General features: G+C 42.6%; 1 protein-coding gene across 4 annotated transcripts in view; it reads left to right on the plus strand.

Annotated features, from left to right (window-relative positions):
• POGZ (pogo transposable element derived with ZNF domain) overlaps window positions 1-17,798 on the plus strand; it is a 46,686-nt gene extending 28,888 nt beyond the window's left edge. For 2 of the 4 annotated variants that reach the window (XM_052636794.1, XM_052636796.1), the window contains 14 exons: window positions 472-762; window positions 843-1,061; window positions 3,819-3,925; window positions 4,608-4,945; window positions 5,338-5,492; window positions 10,357-10,457; window positions 11,139-11,285; window positions 14,157-14,291; window positions 14,408-14,580; window positions 14,735-14,875; window positions 15,355-15,411; window positions 15,610-15,722; window positions 15,973-15,997; window positions 16,127-17,798. In XM_052636794.1, the coding sequence (XP_052492754.1) occupies window positions 472-762; window positions 843-1,061; window positions 3,819-3,925; window positions 4,608-4,945; window positions 5,338-5,492; window positions 10,357-10,457; window positions 11,139-11,285; window positions 14,157-14,291; window positions 14,408-14,580; window positions 14,735-14,875; window positions 15,355-15,411; window positions 15,610-15,722; window positions 15,973-15,997; window positions 16,127-17,798 (3,674 nt within the window). The remainder of the gene's footprint in view (window positions 1-471; window positions 763-842; window positions 1,062-3,818; window positions 3,926-4,607; window positions 4,946-5,337; window positions 5,493-10,356; window positions 10,458-11,138; window positions 11,286-14,156; window positions 14,292-14,407; window positions 14,581-14,734; window positions 14,876-15,354; window positions 15,412-15,609; window positions 15,723-15,972; window positions 15,998-16,126) is intronic. The other 2 variants (XM_052636795.1, XM_052636797.1) reach the window with 1 other exon arrangement.
• The last annotated feature ends 877 nt before the right edge of the window (window positions 17,799-18,675 follow it).

The following is an 18,675-nucleotide window of genomic DNA, read 5'->3' on the forward strand; positions in this document are numbered from 1 at the left end:
GTAAGTGAATTGTCTATAGTTGATCCAGGAGACTCACCTTTGGGACATCTTAGTAGAATGCCACACACAGTCTGTCTTCTATGTGAGTTTGTATAAGAGAATGAAAGACTCTGGTTAGTATTCTGAGAAAGGAGGATTACTTTTTTCAGAACCAGCTCTGCCTCTTGGCCAATGTATACCCATACTGCTTCCCACTCTATACCCAGTATTCTCTTCCAATACCAAGGTGAGGCTATTCATGATTTACTCTTGGAATAGAAAGGGCAGCGTGCTAAGGTGTTTCGGGACGAGCTGATGGAAATCTGCTTTCACTGTAATGTTTTTAGGGCTGATTACTGAGGCTAACTGCTTTCATCAGTTTGGGGAAATAATCTTTTCCTATTGCAGTATTTCCGGTAAACACAGAGGGAATGTGTTTTAGGAGAGCTCACTAACCAAGATTTGGTGCTTTTCTTTGTCTCTCTTTTGAAGCCCCAGGTACCCAGTTTGTTAAGCCGACAGTTGGCGTCCCACAAGTGTTCTCTCAGATGACCCCTGTGAGGCCAGGCTCCACGATGCCTGTGCGGCCCACCACCAACACCTTCACCACCGTCATCCCAGCCACTCTGACCATTCGAAGCACCGTCCCACAGTCCCAGTCCCAGTCGACCAAGTCCACTCCCAGCACTTCCACCACACCCACTGCCACACAGCCGACCTCACTGGGGCACCTTGCTGTCCAGCCTCCAGGCCAATCCAGCCAGACTCAGAACCCCAAACTAGGTGAGGCTTGGGAAGAGGAGATGGCAGACCTGGGATGGGTGGCGGCTGGAGAACAGGTGATTATCACTTGGTCAACAAAGCTCCCTCCTTCCCCTCTCCACCTGCAGTGAGCATTGCCAGCTTTGTCACTGTGAAGCGACCTGGTGTTACAGGTGAAAATAGCAATGAAGTGGCCAAACTGGTGAATACCCTTAACACCATCCCTTCCCTGGGCCAGAGTCCTGGGCCAGTGGTGGTATCCAACAACAGCTCTGCACATGGCTCTCAAAGAACCAGCGGGCCTGAGTCTTCAATGAAAGGTATGATAATCAGAAAGACTCTGGGTAGCCAATCATTCAAAAACATTAGCATAATGTATTTATTGTATCAGAAGTCTATACTGTGAAATAGAGAAAATAGGGTATAGCTGCTATAGTCTGTTATCACAGAAACTTTAGTGTGGTAAAGGGAACTGCCACTTGTGAAAAGGGTAACTGCTGCTGCTGCTGCCAAGTCACTTCAGTCGCGTCCGACTCTGTGTGACCCCATAGACGGCGGCCCACCAGGCTCCCCCGTCCCTGGGATTCTCCAGGCAAGAACACTGGAGTGGGTTGCTGTTTCCTTCTCCAGTGCGCACACGCATGCTGAGTCGCTTCAGTCGTGTCCGACTCTGGGCGACGCTATGGACGCAGCCCACCAGCCTCCTCTGTCCACAGGATTCTCCGGGCAAGAACACTGGAGTGGGTTGCCATTTCCTTCTCCAGAAAAGTGTAACTAAGTCAGCCCAAAGGAATTTTCTGTTAATTGTGCTTTGGAGACTAATGAAATGGATTGAGTGATCAGAGATGAGTGGGATAATCAAAAAGATAGTTCAGGGAAGAGGAGATGGATTTCTGAACTCGATTTTAAAGTTGAGGTTTGGTAGAGAGGTTTTCAGGTGTAGAAGGATTATGAGCATAACCATTTTCAGTTTCAGTCCTAGAATAGGACTTGGCAAACCTTTTCTGTAAAGGACCAGATAGTAAATATTTTCAGCTTCATATACAGTATGATTCTGTCACAACTGCTTTGTGCCATTTTGGTGCAAAAGTAGCCCTAGACATGACTATGTGCCACTAAAACTATTTATGGGCTCTGAATTTTGAATTTCATTTTATTTTTATGTGTCAGAAAATCTTACACTTCTTTTGCTTTTATTTGAACCCTTTAAAAATACGAAAACCTTTAACAAATGGTATTGAGAAAACTGGATATTCACATGCAAAAAAATGGAGTTGGGCCATTACCATACACCATATACAAAAACTAACTCAATGAATTAAATACCAAAATAAAAGACCTAAAACCATAAAACTCTTAGAAGAAAGCATAGGGGGAGAACTTCATGACATTGGATTTGCCAGTGATTTCTTGCATATGACACCAAAAGCATAGGCAACAAAAGAAAAAGTAGATAAATGAGACTACTTCAAAATTTTAAACTTTAGGGCATCAAGGGTTAGGCTTACAGAGAGTGGCAAAGCAACTCACTTTTCATGGAAGAAAATATTTGTAAATCATATATCTGATAAGGGCTTAATATAGAGAATATATAAACTATTTCTACAGCTCAACCAACAACAAAAGAACAACCTAATTAAAAAATGAGCAAAGGAGCTGAATAGAGAATTCTCAAGGAAGATATACAAATGGCCATTAAGCACCAAAAAGATGCTAAACGTCACTAATCATGAAAATGCAAACCAAAACTACAGAGAATACTGCTTCATACCGATTAATATAGCTCTTATCCGAAAAAAAGGGGGGGGCAGAAAATAATAACCGTTGGTGAAGGATGTAAAGAAAGTGGAACCCCTGTGCATTGCTGATGGGGATGTAAAATGCAATGATGGTCCCTCAAAAAATGAGACATGAAATTACCACATGTTGTAGTAATTCCATTTTGGGGTATATACACCCAGGGACCCACACAGATACTTGTACCCCCGTGTTCACAGCAACGTTATTTACAAAAGCCTGTCGATAGAAGCATCTCAGATGTTCATCAACTGATAAATGGATAAACAAAATATGGTGTGTATATATACTGTGGTATATTCAGTCGCTCATTCATGTCCAGCATGCCAAGCTTCCCTATCCATCACCAACTCCCGAAGCTTGCTCAAACTCCTGTCCATTGAGTCGATGATGCCATCCAACCATCCCATCCTCTGTTGTCCCCTTCTCCCACCTTCAGTCTTTCCCAGCCTCAGGGTCTTTTCCAATGAATATTCAGGACTGATTTCCTTTAGGATGGACTGGTTGGATCTCCTTGCAGTCCAGGGGACTCTCAAGAGTCTTCTCCACACCACAGTTCAAAAGCATCAATACTTAAGTGGTATATTGTTCAGCCTTAAAAAGGAAAGAAATTCTGATACATGATATAATATGGATGAACCTTGAGGACATCATGCTAAATAAGCCAGTCACAAGAGGACAAACACTGTGAGGCCAGTTACGTGAGGCATCTGGAGCAGTCAAACTCACAGAAAGTAGAGTGGTGGTTGTTAGAGTTCTAGGAGGAATGGACAGTGCGGGATTAACAGTGGGCATAGAGTGTCCGTTTTGAGGGATGAAGAGAGTGTTGGAGATCGCTTGCATGAAAATGTGAACATTCTTAACAACTGAACCAAACGTTTTTAAATGCTTAAGAGGAAGTTTTATGTGAAGTATATTTCACCATGATTTATAACCAGAACAACAACATCGGGTTGGCCTAGAAGTTCATTTGGTTTTCCCCAACAACTTACAGAAAAACTTGTACAAACTTTTTGGCCAACCCACTAAAAGCCATTCTTAGTTCATTAGCCAAGCAGAAACTGGCAGCTGGCTGGATTTGGTCTCCGAGTTGTGGTTTGCTAACCCCTGGCCTAAAGTTAGAAGAATGGTAAAAGGAATGTGTCTCATAGTGACCTCTCATGCTCGCTTACCAACCTTAATTATACCCCTTATGAAGTGTTCAATAACCTTTTTTTCTAAAAGGCTGATAGTCTTTTTCTAGGATCTTACTAATCTTACCATGTTCTCACTTCTTCCAGTGACCTCGCCCATCCCAGTGTTTGACCTCCAGGATGGTGGACGGAAGATATGTCCACAGTGTAATGCTCACTTCCGTGTTACTGAAGCTTTGAGAGGTCACATGTGTGTAAGTGATGTCACCTGTGATAGGAATCCAGCATAAATGGCTACCATTCACTATTTACTTCCTGTGGTCTTGGGAGAGTGTAAGGCAAGGGCTCTGAAATGACTTGGAAGCTTTTTAATGGGTTATACTCTTGGCCTGTTTTAGAATGAACTCAAAAATGTAATAGGAAACATTTAAAGTCCCTCAAATAGATCAGAGCATATGTGACCTTAATTCCTTAGTTGGTAGATTTTGAACTGCACAGGAGGACGGGTTTGTTAGATAATCAGAACTTTTTGGCCTCAGTTCATTTTCTGTTTATTGTGTCATTGGATGAATCAGGAGCTATTAAGCAATTACCAACTCAAGCCTTTCGTTTTTTGGTGTTAGTCCAGATGCAAAGGTTGGGACTTCTTCCTACCAGGGACCCCAGAACCAGCTTATACTAGTGAGTAGTTCAAGGATCTAAAACAGGAAGAAGTACAAAGTATGGTGTTTGGAGTGGCATATATCTATATATTAAGTACACACATACAGACACATGAAAAAGAGTGAGACCTGGACATTGTAGAAAACTGCAGGGTGGAAACTAGGTGAGAATACCTAGAACCAAACTGTTGGCAAGGAATGTTAGTGGACCTGAGGAGTGCATGCATCCCAGGCCAGGAGAACCAGGATGATCCGATATCTTCTTTCTTTATAGTACTGTTGCCCAGAAATGGTTGAATACCAGAAGAAAGGAAAATCTCTGGATTCAGAACCCAGTGTCCCATCAGCAGCAAAGCCCCCATCCCCTGAGAAAACAGCTCCTGTTGCTTCCACTCCCTCTTCTACACCTATTCCTGCTCTGTCACCACCTACCAAAGTACCAGAGCCAAATGAGAATGTGGGTGATGCCGTCCAGACCAAGCTCATTATGCTAGTAGATGACTTCTACTATGGCCGGGATGGTGGCACGGTAGCCCAGCTCACAAACTTCCCTAAGGTCGCCACATCTTTCCGATGCCCACATTGTACCAAAAGGCTAAAAAACAACATTCGGTGAGTGTTGAAGAGCCTTAGAGCTCACCTTGGACAAGTGAAGGCTGAAAGCTGCTTACACGTTTCAGTTTTTCTGTTTGGAGAATGGCCCTGATTACAGCCTCTCTTGCTCAGGGTTATCAAATCAATAACTAATATTACAGGAGATATTGTGGTAATAAATAAAAGATAACTTTGGGTAGAGTGAGACCAGTGCATCTCCTTTCTCAGATAAGTTTCGGGAACCCTCTTAGTTTCTGGGCTGAGCAAAGGACTGTCCCAAAAAAGAGGAAGTTGGGTGGGAAGGTGGGGGGCGGGACATATGTAAAGTCTTGTTCTGTGATTCCGCTGTTATATTTCCAAGGCTTCTGATTTTTGTGTTGTCTGTACTTTTCCTTTGTGCTGTGCTACAGATTTATGAACCATATGAAACATCATGTAGAACTTGATCAGCAGAATGGTGAGGTGGATGGTCATACTATCTGCCAGCACTGTTACCGCCAGTTTTCCACTCCTTTCCAGCTCCAGTGCCACTTGGAAAATGTTCATAGTCCCTATGAATCAACTAGTAAGTCTGGAAGTTCATAAACTCTAGGGGTGTACTTTGTTCTTCACTCAATGAATGGCACTAGCAGGGAGCCCTTTATATTTATTCATATGTGGGTAACAGTGTCAGGTAGGTTTTTGCATGTTTATAGGCAGTACTTCACTTACTCTGTTTTCTTACAAGCCTGGCTTCTATTCTGTTCAAGCTTGAGTTGAGTTCAGTGCTCGATTCCAAATATTAGGGGCATTGGTCCACCATAGAGAGGTATATTTTAAGGGTTTGCTACCTAGATTGTTTTATAGAAGGAGCAAGCATCTGTATTTGGATCTTCACTTTAGTTAGTAATGTTGTAGTTTTTATGTAGGATAAAACAATATTATAAAGTACTTTACCATTCAGAGTTTCATGAAATATAAGATGAGTTGGAGTGTTCAGTTCAGTCGCTCAGTCTTGTCCAACTCTTTGCGACCCCATAAATTGCAGCACGCCAGGCCTCCCTGTCCATCACCAACTCCCGGAGTTCACCCAAACTCATGTCCATCAAGTCGGTGGTGCCATCCAGCTATCTCATCCTCTGTCTTCCCCTTCTCCTCCTGCCCCCAATCCCTCCCAGCATCAGGGTCTTTTCCAATGAGTCAACTCTTCGCATGAGGTGGCCAAAGTATTGGAGTTTCAGCTTTAACATCAGTCCTTCCAAAGAACACACAGGACTGATCTCCTTTAGAATGGACTGGTTGGATCTCCTTGTAGTCCAAGGGACTCTCAAGAGTCTTCTCCAACACCACAGTTCAAAAACATCAATTCCTCGGTGCTCAGCTTTCTTCACAGTCCAACTTTCACATCCATACATGACCACTGGAAAAACCATAGCCTTGACTAGACGGACCTTTGTTGGCTACATCTTAAAGATGAGAAACAGGCTGGATACAACCCCAGAAATATTTAGTCATTTACTTAAGAGCGTACACTTCTAGCAAGGTGACGTGAGGATTTGAATCCAGTCTTCTAGAAATATTTCCTTTATCATATAAGGGATTTCTAGTTTTGTTGAAGAGACAAGAGAACAAGACTACGTATTTGTTATAAATGCAGACATTGGATGATATGAATGATAGGTAGAGTAGTTCAGAGAAGGGAAAAGATCCTTGTGGCTGGATTTCACAGAATAGGTAATGTATAAACTTGGTCTTAAATACAGGAAGGATTTAGGTGGATGGAAAACAGTAAGAAAAGATTTTATGTGATGGGGAACAGCATGAGCAAACATGTAGAGACAAAAATATGCATAATATAGATGCTTTTGCTGCAGATTAAAAATCTTAACTAAAAATGGATTAAACATTAAAGACATCTATTATTAGATCCTTTAACTGAGAAGACTTAAGGTGGAGTAAGCTTCAAGCCCAGAACTAAAGTCTTTACTTTTCAACAATTTTCTTGTCTCTGGCTTTCTAGCAGAAAAACTATGTTAATCTCAGGAATTCGTTCAAATGTGAGATTGTGCAGATGAAAAAGAGGCCATGTCTTCCTATGTCTTTCCTAGGTCTGTTCCTTATAAGGCAGAATTGTTTTCCGTTTATATCTCTTTGGCTGTGGTCATATTGTCAAGGGAAGTAGGATTGTCATGAGTGGCTCAGATGAGTGCTTATCAACAGAAAATATAATGAGCTGTGTATGTAATTTTAATTTTTTTAGTAGTCATTTGAAATAAAAATATTTTAAGGTGAAATTAATTTTAATAGTATATTTTATTTAATTCAAAATAGCCAAGATAATCTTAGCATATAATCAAAAATTTTTAATGAATAAAAATTTTTAAATTATTCTTTTTTTTTTTTAATCTAGTGTGTACACCAGAGCAAATAGTCTCAATTTGAGCTCATCCCATTTCATATGTCACTAGCTATGTGTATACTGGTGGTTCCTATAGAAGGCAGTGGAACTTCGGACTAACAATTAGTGGGTGGAATAGATAATGGTTTCAACCATCATAACACCACATGTAGCAGAGAGCAACTTGGTCTAAGTTAGGTCCCACTTTCTTCACTGTCAGTGATGGAAAGTCCAAATTACTCATCTGAATCTCCCAGCGAAAACATCTGCTTTTATACGCATCTGGTGGTGTGTTAGTCCACTTACGTATTGTACTATGCATAACAAGATAAGTTCTTCCTGATGGGAAAAAACAAAGTGGACAGTGCAGAACCTCATCAGTCTTTTCCTTTTCGTTTACCACGGTTTTATCCTTGACTTTTAATTTTTTGAGTATTTTATGACTTCAGTTTATACTGATGAAAAACCCAGACATTGTTGATCCGAACACAGGTAAATGCCTTTTCTGTGCTTTAGTATATATCAGTTTTACTCTTGGATTCTTTTATAACTCCCTTTTTTTTGCATCTGTGGCAGATCCTTCATGAAAGTAGCTTATTTTTTCATGTTAACATCTTGAGATCATTGTTTTCTTTTTAGTTTTGAAAATTTTTTTTATTTTCTGAAGTGTTTTTAAATTATAGACATAATGACGTTTCACTCCTAAATACTTCATTATATATCTCTGAAAAGTAAGGACATTAAAAATACATAGGCATTCCCGTCCTCATCAGAAAAGATGGCCTTTTTCCATCTGCACCTCTCAACGTGGGGCCAAGAGGTAAGAGAGCTGACGTTTACTGAAGAGTTAACACCCACTGCAGATCTCGTGACTCTACATGGACCGCAGTCAGGAATCTTAGGGAACGCTTAGGATGGGTCCCTGAAGAATGTGGGTTCTGAAGGGTGATGGGAAGAGACACACTTGGTTATTCATGTGAGCAAATGCATAACTACCCTACTCTGAAACAGGTAGATGGCTCTGCATATGTAAAATCATTCTTGACAAGCCACGGAGCAGATGCCATGGGAGACACCCAGGGAGAGTGGGACTTCTGTCACAAACCGAGGCCAAGTGCGACAGAGTGCAGTGGTCTTCCTGGGGTTCCATGCCCTGAGCAACCAGATCTGTGTTCAAGCTACGGGTTCTCATGGAAATCATACTTTGTGATAACTACAAGTTTAAACAAGTATAAACTTGATCAGTCCAGCTGATACAGTTAACACTTTAGTAAACGTCATTTCCAGCCTGAAAGAAAGAAACAAAATACATAGCCATAGTATCTTTATCAAGACCTAACAGAATTAATCATAAATCTTTAATATCATCTGTCTTCATTTTCAAGTCCTGAATTGTCTCCAGAACATCAGTGGGTTATTGTGTTTAAACTTGTTTAAGGGCAATAGATGAAGGAAGAGGTAAGGTTGGGGGATGGATGCTTACTTGTGTTCACATGTCAGGAGGATCCTTTGTGAAGAAAGACTTGGGAAAGGGAGAACCCCTTGTTTGGTAAAGTCATGGTATATATACATGGAATGATGAGATTGGATGAACCTTAGAAAGGCAAAAAGGATCTGTCCTTCCAAGTTTGGAAAGCAGGAAGCAGAGTCTATAGTATTTCACACCTGTTTTCTCAAAGCAAGAGACCGAGGTAGGTGTTAAGGAGGTGAGAGTGACGGTGCTGGGAGGGACAGTGTTAGGATGGCCGCTTTGGAAAAGCAGTCAAGTTTCCCTTTTGAATCTTCTTCAGATCAGCTCCTTCCCCCTTAGAACAGGTGTGAAAGGTTATTAGAGAGCCCTTAAATCCACTGATGGCTTTGATTCCTTTCTCACTGATTTTCTGTGCATGAGATAATCCATATAAATCTTAGGATATTGCTTATGCATTAGAAATTGTTTAATAAATGTTACTATTGATATTATGAGGCAGTTGTAACAATAGAGCTGATTTGGGAAAAGGCTTGGACAGAAGGCTGGGAAATACCAATGCTTTGAAGTGTTCTGGAAAAGAAAAAAAGAAGCTAAGCAAATTGAATTGAGAAGTAAAGGGCAGGATAACAGGAGAAAAGATTGTCATGCCACTAGTTACAGTTTCCCAAACATGTCATGCAGTTCCATGCCTTTGCTCAAGTTCTCCTCTTGTCTTCTCTGTCTGGCAAATCACTATTCTTTCAAGGTTCAACTTACGTGATCAACTTTTCCTCGTTCTAGGCAGAATTTTTTATTTATCTGGTTCTCATACCTGATGTACTTCTGGGAAGTGGTTCTAAATGGGTTGCAGATGCCTTTGAGAATCGACACAAAACTTCCCCCAAAAGTAAACATTTCACTCTTTGCAGATAATTTCAGGGGATACCTGGGTTCCTTGGACCCCATATTTAAAACCCCTGGTTTTTGTTCATTTGTTTTATTTCAGCTTCACTCATTTGGGAGTGGTGGGCAGGGGTTAGATAGTAAATAAGCACTTAGCACTTCCAATTTACAATTTTTGTATTCACAAAAACTTGAAAATAATTTTAGTAATGTTAAGAAAAATACAAATAATTGTCTTTATTTTGCCTGTATAATTCACAATATGTAGCAATTAAAATATTTGCCAAAAATTTAGAATTGCAGCCTTATATAGATGTTTGATAAAATGGCTAATTTTAAAGTTTAATTATCTCAGTTTGTTACCAATAACTCATAAGAAGGCAAGAAATTCTGTTCATGTTGTCAGTCTTTTAAGGACAAATCTGTATTTGTAGATGGTAAACTATTCCTGTGTAAATGTCTTGTAGAGAGTTCAAAATCTAGAAAGGAGCTTTGGTGAAGACATCTGAGCTAGAGACAGAAGGATACTTTTTATCAGCAACACAACTGTTGACAACCATTTTAAAGAAAAGAAGAGACCCCATAAGTTACTAATACTATTGCAAATGAAGATACAGGAGTCAGAAAGTAAAGATTATGAATCAGCAGGATTTTGGTCATATTTTCAAGTGTATTTACCGATTGTTTTTCTTCTTACAGCCAAGTGCAAGATCTGTGAGTGGGCATTTGAGAGCGAGCCACTGTTTCTCCAGCATATGAAGGACACTCATAAGCCTGGAGAGATGCCTTATGTTTGCCAGGTACTGCCTTCTCCTTAGGGAGCTTTGCTTGGTCTTTTGCTCTCGGGCTGAATGTGAAGACTCCACTAATGAACACTGCCCAGTATCTATTGCACATACTCAGTTTAAGGAACACTGAGGAAATACAAAAGAAATACTGAACCCAGGTTCTATTTTCAGGGTTCTTCATGCAGGAGAAAAACATAAAGGATATATGCATGTACCCAGCTGAGGAACCCAGTCTTGGAACACAATGCCTGTAGTAAGGGAGTGTCTGGGACTTCCCCGTTGGCCCAGTGGCTAGGATTCTGCACTCCCAGTGCAGGGGTCTGGGTTTGATTCCTAGTCAGGGAACTGGATCCCACATGCAGTTCTAGACCCAGTGCAGCCAAATAAATAAATAGTTTTTAAAAAGTGAGGGAGTGTCTGTCCCCTGAATGTTTCCTGTGGAGATCGGAAAAAATCTGCTCCTCTTAGCAAGAATTTGGACTTTTCAGACTTTCCTGTCCTTCCCATTTTTACTATATTTCACGGCTGAATTCATGATCACAAACATAACTCTGCATTACAAATCAGAAAAATAACTTGATTTCTGCACGTTTAGGAGAAATTTTTTTTCTATGGTAACACTTTGTTGCTACGCCTTTTCTAAGGCCTCAGCTGTTCACTTCACTTGTGGCTTATTTTCCTTATGTGGCTCAGGTGTGCCAGTACCGCTCCTCACTCTACTCTGAGGTGGACGTCCACTTTCGGATGATCCATGAAGATACTCGGCACCTGCTCTGCCCTTACTGCTTGAAGGTCTTCAAAAATGGCAGTGCGTTCCAGCAGCACTACATGAGGCACCAGGTACCAGACACCAAGCAGTTGCCCTGCTTAATTATGGGTGCTGGGGCCAGGTCTGAGCAAGGCAAATCATTTTGGTAGAGAAGATATGTGTGAGTTTGAAAAATGTATTGAATTCCAGTAATATGTACCAGGCACTGGGCTAGATGCTAGAGATTTAGTGGTTAAACGAGACAGTTAAACAGTACAATAAAGCAGGAGCAATGTTGTGTTAGGGGAAATACAGAATATAAAAAAGAACATAACCTACTCTGGGAACCTAGAAAGTCTTCCAGGAAAAGGGTTGTTCAAGACCTGAAGGATGAGGAAGGATGAGCCAGGTGAAGTGAACTAGAAGGACAGCATGCTCAGAGGCACAGGGAGGCTCAAGGAATTGAAAGTTCAGTGTGGTTGGAGTGTGTAGGGTATGGGGGAGGTTGGAGGTTAGAGAACATATCATGGAGAATCTTAGAGCCATAAAAAGGAGTCTCCAGAGCTTTGCTGGCGCTTCACTGTTTAAGACTGCACTCTCAGATGCAGGGCCCAGGTTCAATTCTTGGTCAGGGAACTAAGATCCCCCATGCCTCACGGCACGACCAGTAAATAAACAAACCTGTGGCTTTAACTGACCAAAAAATAAAATAGTTTAAAAAATAAAAAGGCGCTTCACCTTTTATTATAAAAAGTTGGGAGAAGCCTGAGGAAAACTGCCAAGAGGAACTTCGAGACATGACTAGTAAAATATCAGGTGGTATCCTGGATGGGAACCTAGAACCAAAAAGAGTGTATGTGAAAACTAAGCAAATCAACATAAAATACAGACTTCTGTTAATTAAAACAAAAGTTGATGTTGGGAAGCCATTGAAGAGATTTTCAAATCCTGGAGTGATGTGTTCACATTTGCTTTTAGTTATGATTACACTGGCTGCTCCAGGAGTTAGGGAGACAAGCCAAAGGCTTTTTCAATAGTTACCTGAGAGATGATAGTGGCTATTGGCTTTTGAAATGAAGAGGATTAGAGTTGCAAGATACTGAGAAGATATGTGCTATCTGTAATTTAGAGCTGGATTAGGTGAAGGTAGTGAGGAAGTAGTTAAGAATAGTAGTGCCCAGGATTCTGTCTTGGGTAATTGGATGAATGGGGAGACTATATTGAGATAGGAACACTGGAGAAAGTAACTTTTGAGGGGAGGATTCTGTTTGGATGGATATTCTGAGTTGGCAGTATCTACGGACATCAAGTGTAATTGAGTACTAAATAGTTGGATATATATGTCTGAGGCCTGAATTGTGAAAGATACTTAGAAATCATCATTATATAAATCCAGTAGATTTAAACTTGTAAGTGCGAAGCTTCACCCCCACCCCCAAACCCCCAAATTGAGAATAAGGTGAAAGACCATTGAGTTCTCTCTCTACAAAGCCAGGGCCATAGTCCTGGAATGAAAATCCAAAGAGTTGTGATGTCGAGGAAGAGGCGGGGACAAAAGCATTTTGAAGGAAAATGTGTGGTCAAGTGTTGCGAGAAGGTATCAGCAAGATAGAAACGTGAGAGGCCAGCCTTTAATTTAGCCATTTTGTTGGTCAGCAGGGTAGAAGCCAAATTTCAGTGGGATAGATGAATGAGAGGTAAGGAATGGAGAGAACTTACTTAAAGAATTTATGAAGGGCAGGACCAGGGGTGGCAGACGCAGGGAAGGAGGGAGCAAGGGAGAAGTTGTTGCTGCTGCTGTGTTTTGGTTTGAAGATGGAATATATAAGCCTTTGTTTTAAAATGCTGCAGGAAAGGAGCCCCTAGAGGAGGGGAGTGAAGGTACATAGAGAGGGAACAAAACAGAGAACAAGATGGGTGCACCGGTGGGTGACATCCACGTGTGTGCACACGTGCCCTGGCTTCTCGCTTGTAAGCACCTTCTTAGGTTCACACATAGTGACTGCTGTAATCCCCCACTTGTGTATTTCCATATACTAGCATAGGAACTGTCACCTGTAGCTGATGTTATAGAGCCTTCGCTGTCCTAGGAAGGAATCATAGACATGTGTCCTGTTTCGATACTGGGCAGACTGAATCCTCAAAATGGCCTTTCAGGGAGGCATATCTGTGTTGATGTGTTAAAAGGGAAAAAAAAGCAGCACTGTGTAGGAAAGTACTTTTTTTTTTTTTTTTTTGTTAAAAAAGAGAAAGGAAAACAGGGGTGGTGAATGGAGACATTTGAGTTTGCTATATGGTTATCTGCACAGACCATCTGTGAAAGAGTACCCAGGAAGCTGGTAACAAGTTGTTTCTGTGGAAGGGGACTGAGGAGTGCAGTTGAAGGTAAACTTACTGCATGAAGGAGTACAAAATAAAAGTATGGGTTTTTTTTCACCATGTACATTTTATTGTATTTTTTAAAAATAATATCCAGAAATAGTAGCAATGTCCATCCACGCTGTAAAGATAAAGTAATAAGACAGTCTCAAGCTTGTATTTTATCAAGGATGAAAAGAACATTGACAGTACTTCAAATAAAAACGATAACTAAACTAAAAAAAATAGTAATAGGGCAAGTAAAGCTGAAGCCACTCGGCCAAACTGTTAAAGCAAGTCAGTGGGTGATGCTCTGAGGACCTAGTTACCCTGGCTTTCAGTCCACCTTTCTCTGGGAGCATGGGACGTGATGATTCTCACCACCTAATAATAAGGCTTGTAACTGTATTGCAAAATATATAAAGTTATAGATAAAGATTGAAAAATTAGGTTCAGTGTTAAATGTTGTCTAATTCTTTTTAACTCTGTTAAATTATCAACAGAAAGATGGAAAGAATGCTATGATTGGCAATGATCTACCTTCTCCTCAGGAAGAAAATTCATTGGGAACCTTTAAAGGATTCTGTCTCTTTTTTTCCCTTCAGAAGAGGAATGTTTATCACTGCAACAAATGCCGGCTACAGTTTCTCTTTGCCAAGGACAAAATCGAACACAAGCTGCAGCACCATAAAACCTTCCGTAAACCCAAGCAGCTGGAAGGTTTGAAACCAGGCACCAAGGTAAGGGGTTTGTCGGCATTCCCTTCACGGATCCAAGAAGGGGAGGAAGAGAGCTTTTCAGTGTTCTGAGGGTCTTTCGTAGGTAGTGTCTAATTATTCCTTCCCTTGACTCCCAGGTGACAATCCGGGCTTCCCGGGGGCAGCCACGAGCTGCTCCTGTACCCTCCAGTGATGGACCTCCTGGCAGCTTGCAGGAAGCAGCACCACTGGCCTCCTCAGCAGACCCTCTGCCCGTCTTCCTTTACCCCCCTGTGCAGCGCAACGTCCAGAAGAGAGCTGTTAGGAAAATGTCAGTGCCTTCTCTTGGAGGCTGGGGGCCGGGTGGGCACAGCTGTTCCTGAGAGCCAGTGTCATCTGGTAGCCTTTTAAGCAGAGTCTGTTGCCTGAATCTGTACGGTTTGGGGACCCCTGAGGCAGTAATAAGATTTTCTGTTTCTCGACAGGAGTGTCATGGGCCGGCAGACGTGTCTGGAGTGCAGCTTTGAGATCCCAGACTTCCCCAATCATTTTCCTACTTACGTTCACTGCTCTCTGTGTCGCTATAGTACCTGCTGTTCTCGAGCTTACGCCAACCACATGATCAAGTGAGTCAGGATTAAACCAGTGTTCCTCTCTGGGATTTCAGATTCTTCAGAACTCATTTCATTCCCTCCCCTGCTTCTGGTGGTTCCCCCTTCAACTTTTGGAGCTGTCTGTGCACCTTTGCTAGTAGAGTCAGAGGCCAGACCCGGCTTTATTTGGCTTTCATTGGTCTGTAATCTGGTTTTGTACAACCGTGCTACTCAAAATGTGGTATGAGGGCCAGGGTGCTTCTTAGAAATATGGCCTCTGACGTGGTCACCACCCCTCCACCTCCAACCAGAATATGCCTTTTAATAGGTTTCCCCCCACCTCCAGGATCTGTTTGCATATTAATAGGAAATATTAATGTGATGGGCTTGGGTTGAGGTTAGGATTGATTGAAGAGGCATTTCTTTTGTTCAGGCCTTGTCAATGGCTGGTGATCTCTAGTTTAGTGAGCTGAACCATGTAACTCATACAACTTTCTCTTTGTCTTTCTCAGCAATCATGTTCCACGGAAGAGCCCCAAGTATTTGGCTTTGTTTAAAAATTCTGTGAGGTAATGACAAACTTACTGATGGACTGTTAATTGTTCAAGCTTTTACATTAAATCCCTTATATTACTTTGGGGGATAGACATATGCATTAATTTGAGAGGAGAAAGGAGGGACACTCTTTTTCTTTACTAAGCCTTGAAGCTTAACTCTCAGTAGTCATTGCTGCGTTTGCCTGACATACTCTTGACTCTCTTTCTCAGTGGAAGCAAGCTGGCCTGCACTTCATGTACCTTTGTTACCTCTGTGGGAGATGCCATGGCTAAGCATTTGGTATTCAACCCTTCTCATAGATCCAGTAGCATCCTGCCACGGGGTGAGTAAGAGAGATGGGGGTTGTAGGTGGGACTAAGGATGCAGGTCACAGTGAGCAGGTGCATCTGCTCCCGGCCTAACCCATCTGCTGCTGAGACATACTTCACCAGGGTGGAAGCATTCTAACTTGAGATTCAGATAAGACTGGGAAAGTAGTAGATTTGCTTTTTTGGTTAAAATCTCAAGAACTGTCTCAGGTGGGTTTGTTTCTTCACCAAGCTAACATTTTTTTATTGTGTTATTTCCCATAGGACTCACTTGGATATCTCACTCAAGGTAACAGAACTCGTTTGATGGTTTAACTTTTATTTTATAGTATGTTTGTTCTTTATTACTACTACAAATATTATAATTTTGTTTTCCTAAATTAACTGAGCTTTTTCTTCCTTTTTGCTAACCCTTTAGGCATGGCCAGACTCGTGACCGAGCACACGACCGGAACTTGAAAAACTTGTACCCTCCTTCTTCCTTCTCCTCTAATAAAGCTGCCACTGTGAAGTCTGCTGGAGTCACCCCAGCTGAGCCTGAAGAGCTGCCAGCTCCCGTGGCCCAGGCACTCCCGTCACCGGCCTCAACTGCAACCCCACCACCCACCCCCACGCATCTCCAGACTTTAGCCCTTCCACCCTTGGCTGCGGAGGAGGCCGAATGTCTGAATGTTGATGACCAGGATGAAGGGAGCCCAGTCACCCAGGAGCCTGAGCCAGCGTCAGGGGGTGGTAGTAGCAGTGGCATTGGCAAGAAAGAGCAGCTTTCTGTGAAGAAGCTTCGAGTGGTCCTGTTTGCCCTATGCTGTAACACGGAACAGGCAGCTGAACACTTCCGAAACCCCCAGCGACGCATCCGGCGTTGGCTTCGGCGCTTCCAGGCCTCTCAGGGGGAGAGTCTGGAGGGCAAGTATCTGAGCTTAGAGGCAGAAGAGAAACTGGCTGAGTGGGTGCTGACCCAGCGAGAGCAACAGCTACCTGTAAATGAGGAGACCTTGTTCCAGAAAGCCACCAAAATAGGACGTTCCTTGGAGGGGGGATTTAAGATCTCATACGAGTGGGCTGTGCGTTTCATGCTACGGCACCACCTGACTCCCCACGCACGGCGCGCTGTGGCCCACACTCTACCTAAGGATGTGGCGGAGAATGCAGGACTCTTCATTGAATTTGTACAACGGCAAATTCACAACCAGGACTTGTCCTTGTCCATGATTGTGGCTATTGATGAGGTTTCCTTGTTCCTCGATACGGAGGTACTGAGCAGTGAAGACCGAAAGGAGAATGCCCTGCAGACAGTGGGCACAGGGGAGCCTTGGTGTGACGTGGTGCTGGCCATTCTGGCAGATGGCACTGTCCTCCCTACCCTGGTTTTCTACCGAGGACAGATGGATCAGCCTGCTAACGTGCCAGACTCTATCTTGCTAGAGGCGAAGGAGAGTGGCTACAGTGACGACGAGATCATGGAGCTGTGGTCAACCCGAGTGTGGCAAAAACACACGGCTTGCCAGCGCAGCAAAGGCATGCTGGTGATGGACTGCCACCGCACTCACTTATCAGAAGAGGTGCTGGCCATGCTTAGTGCCTCTAGCACTTTGCCTGCGGTCGTCCCCGCAGGCTGCAGCTCCAAAATCCAGCCATTAGATGTATGCATCAAGCGGACTGTCAAGAACTTCCTGCACAAAAAGTGGAAGGAGCAGGCTCGGGAAATGGGAGATACTGCGTGTGATTCTGATGTTCTGCTTCAGCTAGTTCTGGTCTGGCTGGCTGAGGTGCTTGGTGTTATTGGGGACTGTCCAGAGCTAGTTCAGCGGTCCTTCTTGGTGGCTAGCGTTCTGCCTGGCCCTGATGGCAACATGAACTCACCCACACAAAACGCTGACATGCAGGAGGAGCTAATTGCCTCCCTAGAGGAGCAGCTAAAGCTGAGTGGGGAACAGTCCGAGGAACCCTCAGCTTCCACTCCTCGACCCAGGTCATCTCCGGAAGAGACAATTGAGCCTGAAAGCCTTCACCAGCTCTTTGAGGGTGAAAGCGAGACCGAGTCTTTCTATGGCTTTGAAGAAGCTGACCTAGATCTGATGGAGATTTGAGCGTTGGGGTCACAAAGGGGTGTGGAGTAGGGGTGGGGAAGTGTGAGGGGGGTTAGAGGATAAAGGGGCATACCAAGTGGGGGTATTGGGTTTATATTTTTTAATTTTATGCCACCACTCCCCCCTGATGTTGACTTATATACATCCCTGTGGATTTGTGGATTATTAGGAAAACCTATAGCGATCACGTCTGAGCCGATAAGCTGGCCTGTTGGTCATTCACTTCTGCTAAAAACAGGTTTTTGTGACTTTTTTTTAAATTTAAATCACTGTGTTTGGTATTTTTCTGACAAAAATCAAGAAAAAGAAAAAAAAATCCTTTGTGGGCGAATGTTAAATTTTTTGTTTCCCCTTTTACCTCAACTGTATCATAGTACATCTGGGTTTTGTTTGTTTTACTGTGTGGCCAATGTCTTTGGGCATGATGCTATCCAACCATTGTCAATGTGAGAACATTTCTGAAGATGGGAAAGACAAACGTTGTAGCTCACAAACTGGTTTATTATATATATATATGGATAAAGTTTTTTCATTGTGGTCTTAACACTTTTATATAAAAATGAAAATGGAAAAAGAATCCCACTGAACTCTCTCTTCCTTCTCCTTTCTTTCCTTCCCTCTCCAGAGATGTTGGTTTCCACAGAAACTCTAGATATAAAATTGTGGCTTTAAAAATGCATGAAACCACCTTTAATCATCCGAGATGATGAGATTATTTTTCCTCACCACCCTCCCTCCAACAAAACCACAATAAAACCAATATTCTTTGCACTCGTGATCCTTGACCCCTTCCCCATTCTTACACCATCCCTCTGGACAAAGGATCATACATGGGTCATTAGCAAGCAAGAGGTACTGAGGTGATCACACAGAACCT

Source organism: Budorcas taxicolor, chromosome 3 (genome assembly GCF_023091745.1).
Source record: "Budorcas taxicolor isolate Tak-1 chromosome 3, Takin1.1, whole genome shotgun sequence".
In the NCBI taxonomy this organism is placed as follows: domain Eukaryota; kingdom Metazoa; phylum Chordata; class Mammalia; order Artiodactyla; family Bovidae; genus Budorcas; species Budorcas taxicolor.